General features: G+C 41.8%; 2 protein-coding genes across 3 annotated transcripts in view; one reads left to right on the top strand and one right to left on the bottom strand.

Annotated features, from left to right (window-relative positions):
* Positions 1–1,702, bottom strand: part of HS6ST3 (heparan sulfate 6-O-sulfotransferase 3) — a 306,966-nt gene extending 305,264 nt beyond the window's left edge. Inside the window, exon 1 of the mRNA XM_071742019.1 lies at positions 943–1,702. Within this exon, the coding sequence (XP_071598120.1) occupies positions 943–1,478 (536 nt within the window). The 5' untranslated portion in view covers positions 1,479–1,702. The remainder of the gene's footprint in view (positions 1–942) is intronic.
* A 17,163-nt stretch (positions 1,703–18,865) lies between these two features.
* The window catches only part of LOC139795246 (UDP-glucose:glycoprotein glucosyltransferase 2-like), an 84,732-nt gene continuing 82,931 nt past the window's right edge, over positions 18,866–20,666 (top strand). For both annotated transcript variants that reach the window (XR_011725434.1, XM_071742002.1), the window contains exons 1-2: positions 18,866–19,089; positions 20,488–20,570. Coding sequence is in view for 1 of the 2 variants with exons in the window: in XM_071742002.1 (XP_071598103.1) it covers positions 18,941–19,089; positions 20,488–20,570 (232 nt within the window). In the remaining variant the exon portion in view is untranslated. The remainder of the gene's footprint in view (positions 19,090–20,487; positions 20,571–20,666) is intronic.

Raw genomic sequence — 20,666 nt, 5'->3', positions numbered from 1 at the left:
AATCTGATTTAAAGGCAAACAGACCATAACAACGCCCAAACCTTACTGAATCACCTAGACATACCTCGCAGTGAGAGATCACTCATCTGACAATTCTTTCATTTGAAAACCAGACAAGACCTTTTGCAAGACCCAACAGAAGCGTGGCACAATATACCACGCGGAGAGGCAGCAAACACACCCTAAATTCCTAAGTTCCACACCAAACGAACATAAACAGTCTGATTGTTGTTAGTGCTGCGTTCCCTACACAGAGCCTGACACCCATCGTCCCTTGACTTTCAGCTCGCCTGAAGAGCAGACGATGGACGTAAAGAACCAACAAGAAACACAAGAAAAAGAGAGTTTAAGGGCTTCTGGATGGTTCAAACTCCACTAGCGACACCATTCAGCACCTGCAGCGATCCATTAGGTTCTGCAGAGGCACTCTCCTGGCACAGACCAGCTTTGCGTTTCGTTAAGAACAAGTTTCGAGAAGACAAATGGGTAGGAGAAACTTGCATAAAAACGAGTTTGGTTTCCCTCGCACTAGCCTGAGCAGAAGGACATTAAAAAAAGCTGCATACGCGGTACGTGGAATCAGCACAAACCGGAGGCGAAGAGAACGCATTACGGGTAACAAAACAGGGAAGGGAACAGTCCAAACCAGAACCTCTTCCCAAAACCCCGCATCCCCGTTTACTTCTGAACTACGACAGCGGCGGCAGCGGACAATTCTCCCCCAAATTACCGGAGAGGGGACCCGCTTACAAGGAGCCTTCCCACCGCGATGGGAAAGGCGGGATCGGATTTCGAGTGGGTGAAAACGGAGCCCCACAGACTAGACCCTCGCACCGGCGTGGGTCCGCACCGACGGCGGCCGCCCCGAGGGTTGGGGGGAGGGGTAAGGAGGGGGTGGCTTCCCCGCTACCCCGCGTCCTCGTCCCCGCCACCGGCACTGACCTGAGGGTGCGGTTGCCGGCGCATCCGCGGCGCTCCATGGCGGCGGGCACGCAGCTGGTGAGCTCGGTCCAGTCGGCGTGCAACCCGCAGCTCCAGCCGGTGGAAAAGCGGGAGAAGAGCCAGGTGTCCTTGTCGCCTCCCGGGCGGTGGCAGGCGCACTTCTTCTGTCCGGCCCGGCAGTAGCAGGGTTGCTCCAGACGGATGTTCCGCACCAAGTGCCGCCCGAAGGTGGTGCCGCCCGTCTTCTGGATGTGGAGGAAGACGATCACGTCGCGACCCCGCATGTCGAACCGCACCCGTCGGCACAGCTCCCCCTGAGCGAACGGGAACTTTGCCACCAGCCGCGGCAGCGCTGCCGCCGCTTCCTCCTCCTCCTCCCTCTCCGCCGGGTCCCCCCCACGGCGGGCGGCGGAGGCCGGCGGACGGCGGGGACAGGAGGCGCCGGGGCAGGCGGGCGACACGTACTGGTAGACGATGAGCAAGAAGAGCAGAGCCAGCAGCGGCGGCAGCAGCCACCTGTTGAAGCGCTCGTCCATGGCGATGCGCGGGGGCAGCGCGGCGCGGGGCTCAGGCGCTGCCGGGCGATGACAAGGCTGCCGCGCCGATCGGATCCCACGGCCGAAGGGCTCCCGGCTCCTTTACCGACGGCATGGTCCTGGCAGGTGCTCCGCTCAGCCCAGCACGCCGCGCTCCAGCCCGCCCGAAGCGGCCATCCCGAACCCGAACCCGCACCCCGCGGCTCAGCAGCTCCCCAGCCCGTTACGCCGGCAACTCTCCAGCCCAAACACACCGCTCGGCCCCCGGCGGAGCGGCCCCGCCCGCCAGCCAATCAGAGCAAAGCCGGCTGCCCCAGCAGCCAATGGGATGGCCCAACACGCCGGCTCGACCGCCAATGAGAGCGGGAAGCGATTTAAGGCGGGGAGGGGGAGATAAGCTGGAGGGGGGAGGATGGAGCAACCAATGGGACAGCGGGGGCGGGGCCTGAGGCAGCCAATGGGGTGGGCGGATGGGCTCCGCCAGGTGAGCGGGGGTCGCGGTCGCTGCGGGAGCGGGGACGCGGGGTGCCGGGAGGGTCCCATCGCTCCGCACCGCTGCGCTCCTGTGGGGTGGCACCCTGGCGACGGGTGAATGAGTGAGTGAGTGAGGTGGAATAAAATAAAGTGTTGGGTTTTTGTTTGGTTTTTTTTTTCCTTTAAAATACCTTAAGACCCCGTTAGTTTTGCTTGGGAGGCCGCGCGTCCCGCACCGTTTGCGGTTCCGTGGCCGTGAATATAAGCCCCGTGTTTTAAGCATTTCGTATATCCAGGTCGGAGAACGGCACTTACTATGCAGATGAGCTGATCAGTTGCAGGTGATCCGGTATGCAGGGCTTGGTGGTGGCTCTTGGGGTCGTTTGAAGTCCCCAGAACACGAAGTACAATTGTTGGAAAAACGTGGCAGAAAAATGTCCTCGAGGAACTAAAATCCATTTCTCGCAAGCTCCTTCATTGTAAGTTTTCAGAAGTTAATTTTTCAGGTCCCTTCCCCTGTTTACAAAAGTCCTTCCCTTGAAACTGAGGTGTTTTCCTCACTGGATTTCGTTTTATTACTATTAATTTTTTAGTAGACATTAAAATCTTTAGGTTATGGGAAATAGCTTCCTGGGAAGTCTTGGGCAAAGAAAAAAAACAAAAAACAAACACACACAACCTCCCCCACACACTGTTTTGTCTGTGTTGAGTTCTCCCTATTTTTAAAAGTCTGCTACTGACACTTCATATCAAAAGAGAAGCCTCCCGCAGCCCCTGGATTATAATATATCAATATGCAAAACATTACATGTTAGAACTGATTGCACATCTCGGGTTATTTAATTACAGAATGTCTTTATTTACTAAGGGATTAATTAGACATCTGACACTACTAAAGCAACTTTCTTGTTCAACGCTAAAGACAGCTTCACCTCTGGAAGATGAATAACAGAATAGTGCTTTCCCAGGGGACCATTTAACTTTAGAACGTAAAAAAGTAGTTAGGTAAATGTATTTTTAGGCTGAAGATTTCTATATAGAAAGTAAGACTATATGGACTCTTGGAAGAGAGTATCAGCTCCCATTAAAGTTTACCGGAAGTAACATAAATTACCAGAAAATGGTCTAAGCAAATGGAGTTAAACCTCTAAAGATTGTGAGATATTCCAAGAAGTTGCTACCACAAGAACAACAGCATACACCACCCGACTTCAAACACACAAACATGACACACACACACATTTGCAGGGTCCCACAGCACTGTGAAGCTATTTTTATGCTGGTAAAAACTTGAGAGGAACCAATTCTCAGGTCTTGCCAAGAGCTGATCAAGAGATGCATTTGTATCTTCAGTTAAGTTTCATAAAGAAAACATTATTTTACATTAAATTCACTCTTGTATAACCACAGACCACAGCACTGGAAGCCTGCTCCCTTCATCCTATGGCAAAAGAAACTGTGAGTCTGGTGTCAAACACACCTATTTTAGTCTTCTTCCCATAATGACAAGAGGTGTGCATCCACTCACTCTTACCAAAGTAGAATACAGCATCATTTGTCTTGGAAAATCACTGTGTTTTTTGCCTGGAAAAGAAGCAGAGCATCCACCTTCTCTCTAGGGAGACCTGACCCTCTCTCTGCTTTGCCCACTGCCATACTCACCTCCTTTCAGACTCCCTGTGCCTCCCAAGTGTGGACTTAATGAGGTGCCCTCTTTAACCTCTCTCTTCTACTAGGTGACAGGAAGCCTATACCAGAGAAATGTTAAGTATTTATATGTGTAAGATACAGGAGCATTTTATTCCCATCTCAGCCTATTCATTACCTAACAAGCAACCATTAAAAAACAAACAAACAAACCAACAAAACCCAAAACTTAAATATCACCTTGTTTTGGTTAAAGTGCAGCACTAGTAAAGCTTGTGTGGAATAAAGACTTTTTATGTAGCATAAAAGCACTGTGAAAGCATTTAAACTAAATATCTCTCATAATACTTTAAGAAAGAGACAACGATGCTGTTATAACTTAGTATTTTCTCATTAAATACCAGATGGTTGACACTGTACCTTGATGTCCCTGAAAAGGAGATCAAAGGTAAATTTGTTAAATGGAGAGATTGTGAATTTCAGTTAAATATAACATTCTTATTTATTTAAACTTACTCATGACAGTTACTGATTCATGAAGACTGGTAAATTTTTTTTTTTACTAGACAGAAAGGATATACAAGAGAAGCAAAAGCATTTACAATGAGTTTTAGATTAAAATCTTGACTATTAAAAAAACTCTAATTTTTCTGAAAAGTACTTTTCAGTAAAAAAGTTATTTTTCGGTAAAAAGTACTTACAGGCCCAATGTGTTTATTCAGCTTTCAAACAGAGGCATGTACTTACAAATTTTAATATTAATGTTTTGTAGTCTATGCTTTCTGTAGTATCACAACCCATGGTACATCCAACCATCACCCCTTTCTTCCCATCTACACCCCAAATTATACTGAACTTGGCCCTGGTTTGAAGAGCAGCTGGGCTCTCCAGGGTGACCCTGGGTCTCAAGAGATTCAGCAGAGGCACAGTATCCCTACACAGAGAATATTTTCATTCAGCAGCATTTTATCTTCACTTTATAGAGGACCACCTTACTGTGCAAGGTCCTGTGGGATTAAGCTTTAATAAAACCAGTTGTTTTCTTTAGAAGTCAATGGCTGTAACTCTTTATCATTGATGCAGCACTGATAAAGGTCATTTTGAACACAGTTGTGTTGCCATTGATTCCATGGAAACACCACTGGCTTCAATATGAAGCCCTAAAAATTGCAAACACTGTCCAATCCCAAAACTTTCCCTTTCAAATACAACTTGTCTGCAAACCTCCAGTAAGAATTTAACCACAAGAAAAATCTAAAATCAGTTTCAAGCTAGTTTTGAGATTCTCTTAAAAAGTGAATTTAGTTTCTGTGGATTTCAAAATAAAATAAGTACAAGATTTAGGATTCTCTTACTCCTAACACAACAGCTCTCCAATATCCTATGCCATTAGCCTATGCTATTAGCCTGAGCTATAGCTCAGGGTTCACCAAGAATTCAAATAAAATAATCCTGAAATGACCTATTCCTCATTACAATTTGAGGCAGAATACTTCACCTGCTAAAATTTATGTGCCAGCTCTATTGTCATTTCTACCAGAGATTCACAGGCATGTGAAAAAATACACAAAAATTATTTTAACGTTCCAACACAGTATGTCCCTTCTTGCCAATTCTGAAGTAACACTCAAGACGTTTTCTGAGTTGCTAAAAATAAAAATCAGCATACTTACTCTTTATTTTAAAGGTCAATAGAATTTTCTGGTCTGAAGCAGTGGGCATGTGAAGCAGTGTCAGTGCCAACATCAAGGTTTGTACAAAATGGATGAATAAGCAAATTAGATTATGAAGCAAAGGTACAAAAGGATGATTTCATTTAGCAATTACCTGTCTGACAAGGTAAACATCTAATAGATCTGTTAACGTAAAATTAAAGTGACATCTACCTCACACTGGTTTCTTTAAATTATTTATCACCACTTGACCTGAGCTGTACCAACACTTGTAGCCAGCTGAGATTTCCAATAAACCAGTTTTTCATTGTGCAGCAAGTCCCAGGTGTCTGCAGGATACAAATTGTTAAAATAATAAACTTATGCTAACTTCAGTCGTCTTTCTAGGATTAATTTTCCAATATTCCAAAGCGTATAGTATAAACTGCCTTTGTTTTTTGTCAGAAAAAAAATTGGTATGTGCTTTTACTGAACCTTCTATTTCAATGGCATAGAGTGCTGTATTCCTTCTTTTTAAAAAATTATGAATTACACTGTCAGCAGCCCATCATCTTGTAAAGTTGCAATTCATTATGAGGATTGTTAATTTTCATTTCTCTTGCTTGCCATTCTTTTTCTGGAGGTAATAACTGTGTTAAACCTGTGACCCCCTTTTATTTCCTTTGGGCAGAATGCAGAGAAGAAATATTTCCTGCCTATGTCTCATAAGTGCCAGCCCATCTGCAGCAGCTTCTCCAAGTCATTCTGTACACATTGCAGTGTGGTTCCTTATGAGACAAAGGATCAGCTATATTCTGCTTTGAATATTCATAATTCCACCTGTGTAAGATGCTGACAACTAGAACAATTCAAATCACACGCAGCATTCGAGTCATTTTTCTGTTGTTTAAAACAATGTAACTGCACATAGAAGCATTACCATTCTCTCTCTCTTTTTTTTTTTTTTTTTTTTAGTTACAGTTGTTGGGTAGATAATGTTCCCTAAAAAAAAAAAAAAAAAAAAAAAAAAAGGAACATCCCTGAAAACTTTGAGCTAGATTTTTAAGCCATGCCAAAACTAAATATTTTTATCTCCTTTATACCATGCAAACTTGGTCATCTTTTGCTCTTACATCGGGGGATCATTCCTGGGCTTTACAACATGGACATTTGCCAGAGTAAGGAATAAGAAAACGCTATAATCATGTGTGGGCATGTGCCAAGGACTCTCTCAAAGAACTCATGGATGTAGCTTTGGAGTCAAACCATTCAATACATCATTTCCAACCAGCACTCAGTGACCAAGATTACATCTTCAATGTAGCTTAGACCAGGTCAGGCTATTTCTCTTCAGTATATAAGAAAGTTCCTGGACATGTTTAATTTACTAATGTAGCCAACACCACTCAGCATTTACAGTTTTTAACTAAAGGAAGAAAAAATTGGGGTTTTTCTTGCCTTTTGCACTGTGACATGCCTAAGCTACACAACAAAACTCTGGCTGGAGTTACAGTGTTAGCTAGAAAAGAAAATCTCTGGCATATAGGGCCAAATACTGGAGGGCTTACTACATTCCACTGCCTTGAGGATGGGCTGGCACCAGGGACAACAAGCAACAGCAAACCTTGCAGCAGTCCAGCTGTCATCAGAGCCACAGGAAGAAGGATGCAAGGATGTGACCACTGCCCACAAACTAGCCAGAGCCTCTGGTACTTCAGGAAGCACAGGAAGGTACTTCAAGTGGAGTTACAAATATTCCAGCTCCTGAAAGTTGCATTATCAAACGACAGGCAGCAAATGCTGGTCCAGCACCAAAGGGAGAAAGCAAAGAGTATGAAATGCATATATTTTTATATTTTCTAATAATCCCCAAAACCATGAAAATAGGGTTGTTTGTGCATGCTCTCCGCAACTGGAATCTGCAACATGAGCACAGCCTGAGAAACAAAGAATGTTTATCAATATGGTGATAGGTGCTTTATATATATAATTATAAATATAAATATAGATATAAGCATTTATATATATGTGTGTATATATATATAAAAGCATTTAGCCATTTAGCAGGGAAACAGTAAATTACTCTCCCATTTCCATCCTGTGCCCAGAAGAACCTAGACCTACTTACACACATTTGTTCCTTCCAGCACCTAAGCCTTCTGAATCCTGCAATCTTTATGATGCAAACTCTATGGTGTAGTGCAGCTTTGGTGGACTTACTACAGATCATGGGCATGTCATCTGAGCCACACTCACGTTTAGTTTTTCATATTTGTGTTGAAGCAGAAATGCTACAGACTCAGTCACTGTCAATGATGTGAAGGGTATCGCTACTGCATGTGCAGTCTTTTGTTTTTCCCAGTAAAGTGCAGTCTTAGCAGCATACAATAAATTCCCATGGTTAAAGATTGAAGTGTCCAAGTCAATGCCTCCTTCTCAGCTTCTTCCCAAGGATTGATTCTGATCAGGGAGATCAATGCAGAACGAGAACTGTCTCTTCTGCAACTGCTACGTTTCCTTTTGCTTTGCAAAAACTACCAAATATCCCTATCACTATTCCTCCCAAAACACCAAAATTTCTCTTATAGTAACGTATAGGAATTGCAAGACTGTGTAACACTGCCACCTGGTGATATGCATCACGGCACTATTTTCTTCCTCCTACCATCACACAAAAACCCTTTTGCTCTTCTCAGGTTGTCTAGATCTCCAAGTCCCTGTCAAGCAGAAATTATCCCACTATCAGTTTATCTTGAGCAGTTCTTCTTCTGTCTAAGAGTCAAATTATTAAGGTTTTTGAAGTGGTGCAGACTATATATTGTCTTTTTCTTCAGCACTGACTTTTAGATGTGCTATGGATAGACACGGTCTAACTTGATCCAAAGCCCCATCACAACATTGTATGAAATCTAGAAACTTTAGTATCTTCTGATAAATGAATTTGAAGTAATATTGGAAAGTATCCCCCAGGCTTTCCATCCCCTCATTTTTTTGTTCATCTTCACAGTCTCTGGGATGTGATGTTAAAAAATAAATTAAAAAAAATCAAAATAAAAAAGCTCCAGTAGCAACAACAGAAAATCTTCCAAGAAGTTTCCCTGAAGTTTCCCTCCCCAAGATGGAAAAAATTATTTCTGTAGTATTTGATCTCAGACTCTTTCATCTCTTTCATCTGATCTCTGTGGGATGCAGATGGAAAATGGAGAAAAGCATTGCAAATGGTAGATGGTGCTCAGCTTCCAGCACCCCTATCTGGTTTTCACAGCTGTCTGCAGGTCTGAACCTTTCCTTTGTAAGTGACCTCCAGCTCCTTACTGAAAATCACAGCAAGTTCAGAACTGTTACCTCTTTCTGGGTTGCCACTATTTCTTAGTAGACCTTTCTTGGATTCATTTCAGCAGGCTGACCTGGATGCTTTGAAGTATGAATTTAAGAACTGCACTTTTTTATGTGCTGCTACAGGACTACTTAAAACAACTCAGCCTTTCTAAGAAGGACTCCAGCTCTTATGGGGATTTTTCTTAACGTTTTCGTATTTAGCTATATTTCTGTAAGCACCTAAAGGTATGTAATCAGTGATTCTTCCCTAATGTATAGCCATACAAAGATTTAATGTTGGGTTTTGTGTATTTGTAAAATATATGAATGGTCATTTTTTATTCTCTAAATTATCCTATCAAGATGAGTGAAATACCAGTCCTGTCATTAGTTCAGTTGGACTTCTGGAAAATGCTGTGAGGAATCCAGGTTTAACTAAGGAGGTAAAAAAGCTATTTCGTAGTTGGGGCTGCAGTGGAATTACTCTTTTTATCTCAAATCTGGCCAACCTACAAAAATCACAGTACAGAGAAGTCCCTAGTACTGTAGGTGCAAGGTTAGGTACTCATACCCAGTTTGAAGCCTTGGTTTGAGACATCTGACTCAAGCACTAATTTACCTTATGATCTTGGACTACAGTGTACCAGGAACTGTAATTACCATAAGAACTGGGAATTTTAACCTATAACAGCAAATTCTGGCAGAAAATGTCAAGATATGAACAGTTCTGGTAACCCTCAGCAGAGAGAAGAATCTGTTGGCCTTGCAATCTGTCTGTGACAGACCAATGGCTATGAAGAAATAGGAGAAGGAAGAAATACTGTTCAGCACTGTGGCAGGTTTGAGATTAATAAACTGTAAATTCAGAGGGAGAGTTGTGGTGCAGGTTAAGAACTGGCATTAAAAAAAATGAGGGAACACTTCTACAGCTGGCAGAAAAGGAGAACAAAATACAGGACAGCCCAAGATGCTTGTTTGGCCAAGGGATCTAAGGACACCTGAAACTGAAGTGGTTTAGTGAGGAGAATAATGTACCTACAAACTACCAACACTGAATATCATTTTGTGGCAAAAGCAAAGCTGAAACAGTGTAAGAGTTGCACTGCTAAGAGAAGACAGAGGTGGCCCACAGAAATATAGTGACACTGTGGCTTGCAGAGCATTGATGGGGAATGAAATATCAGAATCTGGTCTGTAAAACATCACTGATCACTCATCTGTGGTTATGTGAAAGCATAACTGGGAATTAACAGGTATAAAAGTATTTTAATTGATGCCTATTATTATAACATAAAAAATCATATTCCATAAAGCTATTTTGTTTAAATACAGAAGTTTTTCATGTAAGTCTCATCCCTACTCCCAGCTGCTAAGACATAGCAGTATACAAGTTGTCCAGAGATTTTATAATTCCATTCTTTTAATTAAGTGTTTAAGAGTTCTAAGCTTATAGCAAAAATTTGGAGAAAATGGGAACTTACACTTTCTTTTGGAAGGCAGAATCTTAGAAACACTCTCGGAAAAGTTTTCTGGGGCCTCCAACAGGCAGGATCTCTCATTTCATTTTTTATTATCGATAGCGTAGACCTATCATTTAATCTTAATCCTTTCAGGAGGACTAAGTATATGGGTTTAATATAATATAGTAAATTATTTATGCTAACTGTCAGAGTTCTCAAAATTATGGTATGAACAGCAGCTTAACAAATGTGAATAACCTCTACCAGCAGTGTTCTTCATGTAATCTAGGAAGTCATAATCAAAGAATAATGGAAAACTGAAATAAAGCCATTTCCAGCTAGCTTTATTACAAACTAATAGATAAACATAGATTTCCCTTAGTTTAAGATATTAGTTAATCATATATAACATTTATACCTGTGTATAATCCTAGAATTGAGCAAAACATCTAAGGCTAGATGCACAATCATTTCACTCTAGTGACAAAGACATCGTATGTACCACAATAGCATGCATCCAGAATTAATCCTACTGCCTTCTTTTTCTTTCTCCCTGTGTCTTCAGTGTCCCAGAGCCTGGAACTGCACGCCACTGCTCCAGCAACCCCAGGGTGAGGGGTGAAAAAGTCTTCACAGCACATCCCACCAGGAAGATAGCAGAGATGGGAATCCCTTTACCAGCAGAAGGACACAGGAGATAGCAGTAGCAGAAGGTAGCACACTAGGAGTTAAACAATTTGCACTTCCTTAATAACACTTCATTTTTGCCCTCAAAGTTTATCTACTTTAAAATATTCTAAATGTAGTGTGTTTCTGTAAGTCTAATTATATGCGGTATGTGAAAACACATTTGATAATCACATTGCTAATTATGTGCAATCACTTCAATACACAGGTGCAAAGCTCCAGAAATACACATATTTGACTGTCTTCATAAAGAGATATAAATCACAACTTTGCAGGTAATTTAGTCTTCAGTGACCTGTTATTTCTCTGGGACAGTATTTCCTTGGATTTTTGAGTGGCTAGGGCCAGTAGAAGCAAAAAAATGTGCTAGACTAGGACTAGGGCTGAATTTCCATCTGTCTGTTCCAGTGCTAAAAAAAAGTGTAATTCCGGACCTTCCCAAGGTTTCTGAACATTTTGAAGAATGAATTTTGTAATTTATTGATAGATACATCATGCTGACTTCAGAGATGTGGGAATCATAATTTTTAATCTTCTTCTGGGAGTTTTAATTCTCACAATGTTCCTCTACTATATATTTGCCTGGAATAGCATTTATATGTGCATGTGAATGTGTCTTTTCCAGTTTGGATTAAACTTAAGGGACCTTCTTAATGGTTTAATAATAGAAGGTAATAAAAGACCTGAGCAATAAATCCATTTTCATTATATGTGTAATAGCTTGTGGCTGCACTTTTTGCTTCTCTTTCATTTATGTGTAACTGTTATTTTTTACATTGATTTTTAAAGCTGTCTTCACAATGGATTGTAATTAGCTTTGTGTATAAATCATAAAAATTGAAAATTTTATATACTTATATTAACTGAAAAGGACATAAAATATTAATTTGCATCATTCAAATGTAATACTTCTATGTTCCCTCTAAAGATATTCAGCATAAATTATTGGAAGGAATAGCTTGAGATGACATGTCCATAAGTATTCTTTTTCACATTTGGGAAGTGAGCTGAAATGAGCCTTGACAGGCAAGAAATCTTTCTACTAGTTTGCTATTAACATTACCAAAATAATAGACTGATGAGGAGGGACATAACAAAAAAGCAGCACTGGAATTTGTTCCACCGGAAAAAAAAAAATCCTTTGCATTTCACACAATAAAGCAGCATGAGTTGTTCTGTTCCACTTTAGCTACATGCAGCTTTAATTAAAATAAATTGCACTTGGAACCACATAATGCAGAGGGGAGCATCCTATTAAAAAGTGGATTATCTTCTTATTTCCTGCATTAGAGGTGCACTAGCAAGACATTCAGTAGGATACCTTTCCCAAAGACACAAGGTTTCTCTCGCCAGCTGCTCAGCCACATGCAGCCTTCAGGCCAGCTGGTCCAGGCACTCGTGGCCCAAACACTGCTCCACACACAGCCAGGAACAGGGAGTTACCACAGAACAGGTTACCCCTCAAGGAGCTTGTGCCTCCTCAGGTGGCAGCTACATGGCTCCTGCAGCATCTGTCAGTCATTCTGAGCCAGGATGAATGCATCCAAACACCCAGCATATGCCCTCACTGAGGGACACCAAAAAGCTGCACGGATGAAAATACAATTGGAATTCTGAACCAGTTGTCAGGGTTTAACACTGGGATGGCAATTAAACCGAATAAGAGATGCTCTCTATTAATCCCCCTCCCCTCCCAGATAAAGAAAGGAGAGAGTAAGGGAGAGAGACTTACGGGCTGGAAACTAAACTACACAGCTTTAATGAAACAGTAATGATAAATAGGGAAAATTACTAAATATATACAAACACACAGGAAAATTGATACCACGTTCCTCCTCCCTTACCCCCCAGTAACTCTCACGTCACCACCGAGGCTGCAGGGCAGCCCTGGGAAAGTCCAGGCTGGACTCCTGGAGTCGGCAGCAGTCGGGAGCTGGAGGCAGGAACACACAGATATGGGCTGGCATGGATCAGGACCACAGGCAGAGGAACAGACGGAATCCTCCCAGGATGCCGAAGCAAACAGGGACAGGTGAAGAAGGGGAAGCAGAACCCTTGTGATCCCTCAAATTTATACCAAGTATGATGTGTATAGGATGGAATACTCTGGTCAATTTTGGCCATCTATCTTGTCCATTCCTCCCCAAAGAAGGGCTGCAGGTTTGACCTCTTTACTCCTTTTCTCCTTCCAGAGGGCAAAATGTTCGTCAGAACTGAGCAGTGTCCCTGGCTCTGCACACCAGTCTCCAGCAGTAACTATAAACATCAAGTGTTATCAGTCCTAGAAGCAGACACTGACTGAGAAACTTGCTGTTAATTTCAGCAAGTGCAGCTACTTAAAAGAGACTGAGCTGAAAGCAAAAGTACAAGACAGAAAATCACCTTTATCCTGGCCCAAACCAGGACACCAGTTTAAAAAAGAGAGCAGAGTTTCTTTGAAGAAAAACTGCCCTTGGCCTTTAGGAGACAGTGTCATGGTTCTGCAGTCCTCGCTTCTTTTGAAGGTGACTTGGCTGAGTGGACATTCAGGACTCATTGGCTAATTTTCCAACTTATGTTTTCTTAGGCAACCTGGAAAGGATTCAGGGCTCGATTCACTGAGCTGACTAAAAAGGAAAAATCACTCATACACTTTGTTGTATAGCTATTTTATCGTTACATTTTTCACACGGCATGAAGCAAAAGCACTTTGTGATTCATACATGATAGGGCTACTTGTCAAATCCTTCTCCTCTGTTCTGGGAGATACTATAGATTCTCAGTGAATGCACCTGTACCTTCATAGTACAGTTTTCTTGTGATGCTGCTGTTGCAATATGCAGCTAGAATTGTCCTGAGGCACTTCATTGTATATATCAGGTTATGAATTAATGAAAAATACTTAACTTAGTAGTTTTTATTTATAAATATTCTTATCAACTGAAGCTATAATACTCCAAATATTTCCATGTCATAAACCATGTCTAAAATACCATATGGCTATTATTTGAATCATTAACAATGGTGATTTAATAGCTTTATTGTACATATTAGGCTAATTTTTGTATCAGTGGTACATTACTTATGTTCCTTTCACTGAGTTTGTAGACAGACTCACAAGTTAGTTGGGGAAAGAAGGAAAAATGTCCTTTTTCTCAACACCTGAGAACCCCACAGGGCTCTGTAAATTAGAGAATAATTACGAGACCAAGCCAGTGTTCACAACCAGGGTTGTCAGTTGGCATCAAAAGTACCAACTCATATTACATGATGAGCTTGATCCCTTTAGCAAAGATTTAGCACAGTCAGACTCAGAAAAACATGCTATGCTAAAGATAAGCTCTGTTTTTAGCCATTGGTAGAGTCAGTTGCTCAGATTTGGGATGGTAAGAGCCAGCACAGTCCAGAAATTAATAGAACCTCACTGTCCTTTTGGCACAGCAGAGCAGTGATGTTGCTTATGAACTTGAGCTGGCATATCCAAAGGAGCTGCATTCCCCATTACACACCCAAACTTTACTGATCTCCACTACCATGCTACAAACATGTCCAGAGACTCATAGGAAGTCTCATTTCTGAAGGGGGTCATTTTAAATAAGAAGTTGTGACTCCTATGTTTATTTTACAAAGAAAAATGTTGCTTTTGTTTCTTTTTTTAATGAGAGGTGAAAAGAGCAGAATACTAGAAGGCACTATTTATTGTCACTGCACCTGCATGAGAGGGCATAGCAAAGCAGCACATAAATTCTGATTGCCAGAAAGTTGCCACTGAGCAGCTTCTCTGAGCTGTTGAGCCCAGGTTTATGTTACTTCTGCAGCAGTTTTTCTTTCACTTGCTTGTCCCTGTAAATCAAAATGAATTAACAGACTATAAAATATGTTTTGCACTGCTTATTACAGAATACCACTACATTGAACTATACTCATCAGGTCATGAAGGTTATTCTATATTTTCAATGGAACGGATGAAGAGCATCCTTAATCTCTTCAGGGAAACACCTCAAATATTTGACATAAGAGTGACACTGACAGGTTTTGAAGAGATCAGCCCCCAATCTTGCAGCAAAATAAAAGGATTCCAGAAGTTACTGTTCAGGAGGATGTCAATTAGTGACCAGATAACAGGTATATCTTTTGACTAGCATTTGAAATTTATATTACCTCCAAGTTAAGGAGAAAGGGAACCTTCCAGCTTGAAAATTGTTTCGTGTCTGTTAAAAAATAAAGTTTCATTTTCAGCTAACTGAATACATTGATGAAGCTCAACTTATTTTCACTTATTGCTGCTACTATTAAATAGATACAGCTCACTGTGACTTACACTATAAAACTTTTGCTTCTTACTGAGAAGTCTTCATTAATCACTTTCTCTGTTCACACTGAAATAGCTATGATAATCAATTCTTATTTGCACAGCTGTGATATGAATAATTTTAAAATTTCTCTGTAATTGTTTTTCTCTTCTGCTGAAAAATGGCTTCAGAGAACTTAGGGATTTTTCCACTTATATGTGGAATGTAAATACAAGAATGGCCAAGCGTTATTGGGAATACTTAAAATTCTACTGTAGAAATTAAAAAATTAAGTCTGCTCTCCATCTTCTAGGTTTGCACACTGCTTAAAAGATTAACATCTGCCTTTGTTCAAATATAGAGATTTTTTTTAAGCCTGTATTGGCTCTCTGCACTAGATTGTAAATAAAGTAGCAAAGAAAAGGGAAGATGGATAAATATGCAAAAGCTTTTATAAGGAAGATAGTGTTCTGTTACAACACTGTAGTTCTTTCTGAGAAGCAGTCAGAAGTGCATCTTAAAGCAATGGATCAGGTTGCACAGTCCAGGTTATTTCAATACTTCATTGGACCTCAGAACTGACCCTGCTCTGAGGAGGAGGTTGGACTAAAGACAAACATGAGGTCCCTTCCATCTTCACTTAGCTTATCTATGACACTAAATTTTAGACACCTCATAAAACAATAATCTTAGGATTATCTAATTTTAAGATTATCATGTGTGTGTGAGAGAGAGATGTGTCAGGAGGGAGAATAATTCTGTCTAATGGAGATCTCTGAATTTAAGCAGAAAAGTTCTTTCCTCAAGACAAAAATTCAACCAACTGTTTTCTGTAGTTCACCCCAGACTACTTTTTGAACTTTGATTCAGAGCTACAACTTTATTCTGATGCTGAATTCAAAGCTAGTTTTATTTCCACAGGCAGAGCTAACAAATTTTATATATCTTTTTGTATAGCAAATCATAAATTGTCACAGCACAAGTACAAGCTATTAAGAGTTCACATTTAAAAAACAATAGCAGCCTCTTCAATATCAATATATAACAAAACATAACACAGCACCTTTATGTAGAAAAGCAGTTGATGGATTAGGGTAAGGTAGATGCATCCACCATCACAAATACATAGTATCACATGGAGTTAGGAAAAATACAAGGTAAATGTATATAGATCTAGTGGAATGTGCTTTGTAAATTTCACTTTTGGCTGAAGAAACAGCAAAAAGCAACCATTAACCCATAGAAAGACTGTTGAGATTGAGGGGGTTTTGGTAGATGGTCAATATAAAACAGCTACAGCCCATTCTGTGGGGAACAAGTGTAGCGTGAGTTCCACCAAGTCCATTAAATGCCTTTTGAACTTTTCTAGGGAGAAGTGGACGTGTCTTCTATAACTTCATCACACGTGTTTTTACTTTCTGTGGGTGCAAGGTTTTGACCACATACATGGGTAATTAACACAAAACCACAAGGGACCCAAACTTACTGTACTCTGGCTGTGACGTTCCTGTCTGCTGAAGCTTCTGAACTGTCAATATGAAAGAAAAAATTTGCTTAGGACAGTGTATCACAGTCTTTCTCCATATGAAGGATGCTGAATTGTGTTCTTTCTAATGACCTTACACATGAACTGAGACAAATACTCCTGTGGTTTTCATTATTTGTACAGAGATATATGAAGGCTGTACTACCAAGCCTTAGGTGCAGTTAATTTGCATCAACTGGTTTACATTAAAGTTCACATCACCAATGTGTCATAGTGGTACCTGAAAACTATCTGAAGTCTTAGAACAGCCCAGATTTGTGAGAGTAAGTTTAAAAAAAAGATCAAACACAAATGCCCCAGACTCACAAACAATCCTCAGGGATGTATATACATTATATTTTTGGATGCTAAGGACCCAGTAGCATGTTAATTACAGATATTTTGTTGGGGCAGTTTCTCCACTGGCAAACAGATTCCTTTTGTTTGTACACATGAAGTTCCAGTGACCAGTCCTAAGCACTGACAAACCAATCTATACAATCCTCCTCTCCAGGACAGTGCCCTGACTGCCTCCTCCCATCCACACAACAGCTTTAAAGAGTCAGGATATGATTGTCAGAAAAAACAATTCAGGTGTATGCAGCAGTAAAATGCTTTGAGTTTCAGCTTAAAAGTTCCATGAGTGACATTCAGGAAAAGGCAGCACTCCCTTATTTTTAATACAGTTTGAGGATTCTTCGAAGCTGCTCTGTATTTATATCCCACAACAGCTCCAGAAGCACCCACACCAACCTCCTTAGCTTTTGCTGGGAAAGTCTAAGGAAGTGCAGCTTTGCTGATGTTATAAATGAGCGAGACTCAATATTCTTCTGTTAATGGTTTAATTTAATTAATAAAATTGCAATAAGCAAAACAGCGCCGGGTGCGTGGGGAGTGTCCGCTCCACTCGCACGCACACCGTAAAGCTTAACATTTTAGTTTATATTACATACCTTAATACATATTCATAACTATTCTAATACATATTCATGACTGTTCTAGGAATAGGCCGGATAATGTTCTTGGACGAGGCAGGCCTTCAAAGGTGCATGACCACTTTATCTCTGAGGGTCTTTTTGACCCCCATCTGGTGGTCGTTGGATGAAGTCAGTAGTCTTCCTCAGTTTACCCTCTTGTTACCCCTGGATTCCGCACATGTGCTCCTTCGCTCTTTCCTGTGCAACACTCTGCAGTCAGCACTAAAACCACCTTAAATTGCAATGCTATGAGGTGAGCAGCGAAATCAGCTTAGATTAGCAAAACAGAATGTACATTGTAGTGCTTTCAAGGTACAGAAACTGTGGATGTCTTGTTTCTTGTTCCCCTAAGCCCTGTAGTTACACAAAGAACAGTTCTATTTGCATCTTTTCACAATGTTGAAGGCAGATATACTATTAAAAATAGTATAAATGGGGTTATTGGGAATACTTAAAAATGGGGTTAGCAAAATGGGGTTAGCAAAATATTTTATAAAAGTTGGGTTAGTAAACGCTTTATAATTATTCAAATAATTGTTCAACATGAATTCACAAACACACGCATATATTACACTGAGGACATAAAAGTATCTACGAGAACTTCAAAAACACAGTAAAAGAACCAACCAAACAAAAAAAACCCCGAACAAATTAGAGAGCAAAAGCCTGAAAATTGTAAGGTAGGTAAAGCAGAGGTTAAGTTCCAGTGAACTTAATGCTCACTGAGGGAAAAATCATGTAGGTAGGTAACATAACACGTTATATGTTTGGAAAACTTTCACTTTGATGGGGAAAAAACCCCACCAAAGTATCCAAGTACTTCCCCATTTCAGCAACCCCTATTCATGAATACACGTATATTCTGAGTGAAGCTGCTCACACTGATTAAGCCTTTAGCTACTATTTTAAGCTCCTGTATAAGAGAACGACTTAGAACCGAGTCCAGTGGTCCCAGTAGGTTCGGCACAGAGCAGCGGAGCTCGGCCTCCGGGATAGCACCGCCCCGCCCCGTCCCTCCCCACGCTGCCCGCAGCGCGCCCAGAGCTAAGGCAGAGCCCCGCGGGGTATGAAACACAAAACTCGAGGGGGAATGAAAGAACCTAAGAATACAAATTTATTCAGAAAACCCCTCCAAGACCCTGCAGAGGTTGAGACCCGGCGCCTCTCCTGCGCTTGCGCCAAGCCGAGCCCTCGGCCCTGCCCCCGGCCCTGCCCCCGGCGCCGCGTGTCAAGGCAGAGACCCGGAGAGCCCCGCTATTTATTCGGGGTCAGCCCCTGATTGGTCTGCGGGCTGGCCAATAGGAACACAGCGAGGGCGCACGCCAGCCAATAGGAGGAAGGCAGAGGCCGTGTGGACGGGGCCCCCGTGCGCACGCCCAGGCTGAGGGAAAGGGAGCCGGGCAGGGGTGGCGGTGGCTGCTCTGGGTGTCCCTGTCCGCTCCGTCCTCCCCATGGCGGGCTGGGCGCTGCCGCCTGCCCTTCTCCTGGTCCTCCTGTGTGCCCAGCCTTGCCCCTGCGGCAGGGTTCCGGCCTCCTCACAGGCCGTGACTGCCCGGCTGGCGGCGAAGTGGCCGGCGACCCCGCTGCTGCTGGAGGCGAGGTGCGTGTAGCCGCCTCATCCTCCTCCTAATCCTTCTGCTCTTCCTTCTCCACCTTCCCCTCCTTCTGCCTTCCTCGGCCGCCGCGCGGGGCTGTTAGGCCGGGGAAGGGGAGCGGCAGGGATGGCTGCCCTGGGTCCTTTCTGGGGGGCGGGGAAGCCTCGCTGGGCGGGGGAGGAGGAGGAAGAGGAGGAGGAGGGTCTCCTTTCTCCAGCTGAGAGGGCAGGTGGGCTGTGAGAGGGGGGTGGCCGCGTTTCTTTCCTCCCTTCCTCTACCCGGCTCTGTTGAAGTGCTCGTTTGGGATAAGGATTCGCTGTTTCCTCCCCTCGTAAATGTCACGGCTGGTGCTGGCAGGCGTTCCCGTCTTGGATTTGTGCTTTTAAAAAGTCCTGTATTAAAAGTCCTGTTTTAAAAGACCTGAGGAGATGCCATGGGCCACTCCACACAGTGCAGACCTGACACCGAATAGCAGTCTCTGCATCTCACCCCAACTGGTTTACGTTTACTTGTGAATTAAATAATTACATCCAAAAACATTGAAGATGTGAAGCTCTAGTAGTAAAAACATTTGGGGTTTTTTTATTACCTTTTTCTTGAAAATTTCAAAATAGGAAGTGAAGATTTTTTTCTGGTATTATGAGTTTGTGGCTCCCTTGGCAAGTCTGTTGGTGTTAGGTACTTGCTGCTGTTTGGAGAACTCCCATGGAAGGGAGAATTGCAAACCTCTGTAATCAAAGGGGGTGGCAAATTTCCAAAGTAAAGAGTGGGAAACAATACGCTCATGTTAGCAAGTAGATCTTTTTGGCAGTCATGAGGGGAGAAAAAAGCAACTGCCGTTCCCTTAAGAAAAAATACACAACTAAAAAGTGTTATCAGTAAATAAAAGAGTTCTACTTGACATTAAGCAAACCTTGCCTCCTATTCTTTGTTAGGATTAACCCATCTTTTAAAGTGTTTCACCACCCTGCATAACAGAATAGATATTGTCATCGCCAGAAGTCTGTAATTTAATTAAAAACTGACAGATTTAATTAAAAATCTTATTTGTAGATTTAGCTGCTGTTAAAGAAAGCTTGTGTGGTGATTTTATTTATAACTGTGTATTGGTCCATCTGGAAAAATAAAGTGAAAAATCATGTTTACTTCTATATCAGAGACTAGTCTGTTTGCTTTACAGCTCTGATTGTTGAATTCAGATTTGTAGTATTTTGTTCAAAATTTCTTTCAACCAAAATACACTGCTGTTCAGTGGTTTATGCTACGGGGATGTTGGTCATTGAGTACTCTATAAAGCTTGGTTATTGCTGGGTATTTGTTAGTTTAAAGAACTGAATATTTTTGCTGTGGTACATCTTTGGACAAGGTCAACCTGTGGGCAACTCATTTTTATTTTTAAACAGTGAATTTATTGCAGAAGATGGTAATGAGAAGTTTTGGCAGTTCTTGGAAACTGTACGAGAATTAACAGTTTATAAGCAAAGAGGTAAGTTAAACAGCATGCTGGTTTTAATATATTGTCTTGAGCTGTGTTTAGCTTTTAAACATCAGTCTAACACATTAACTAGTTCTGGTCAGGTAA

Source organism: Heliangelus exortis, chromosome 1 (assembly GCF_036169615.1).
Source record: "Heliangelus exortis chromosome 1, bHelExo1.hap1, whole genome shotgun sequence".
Taxonomy (NCBI): Eukaryota; Metazoa; Chordata; class Aves; order Apodiformes; family Trochilidae; genus Heliangelus; species Heliangelus exortis.
The sequence above is the reverse complement of the archived record's forward strand: the minus strand, read 5'-3'. Positions and strand labels throughout refer to the sequence as shown.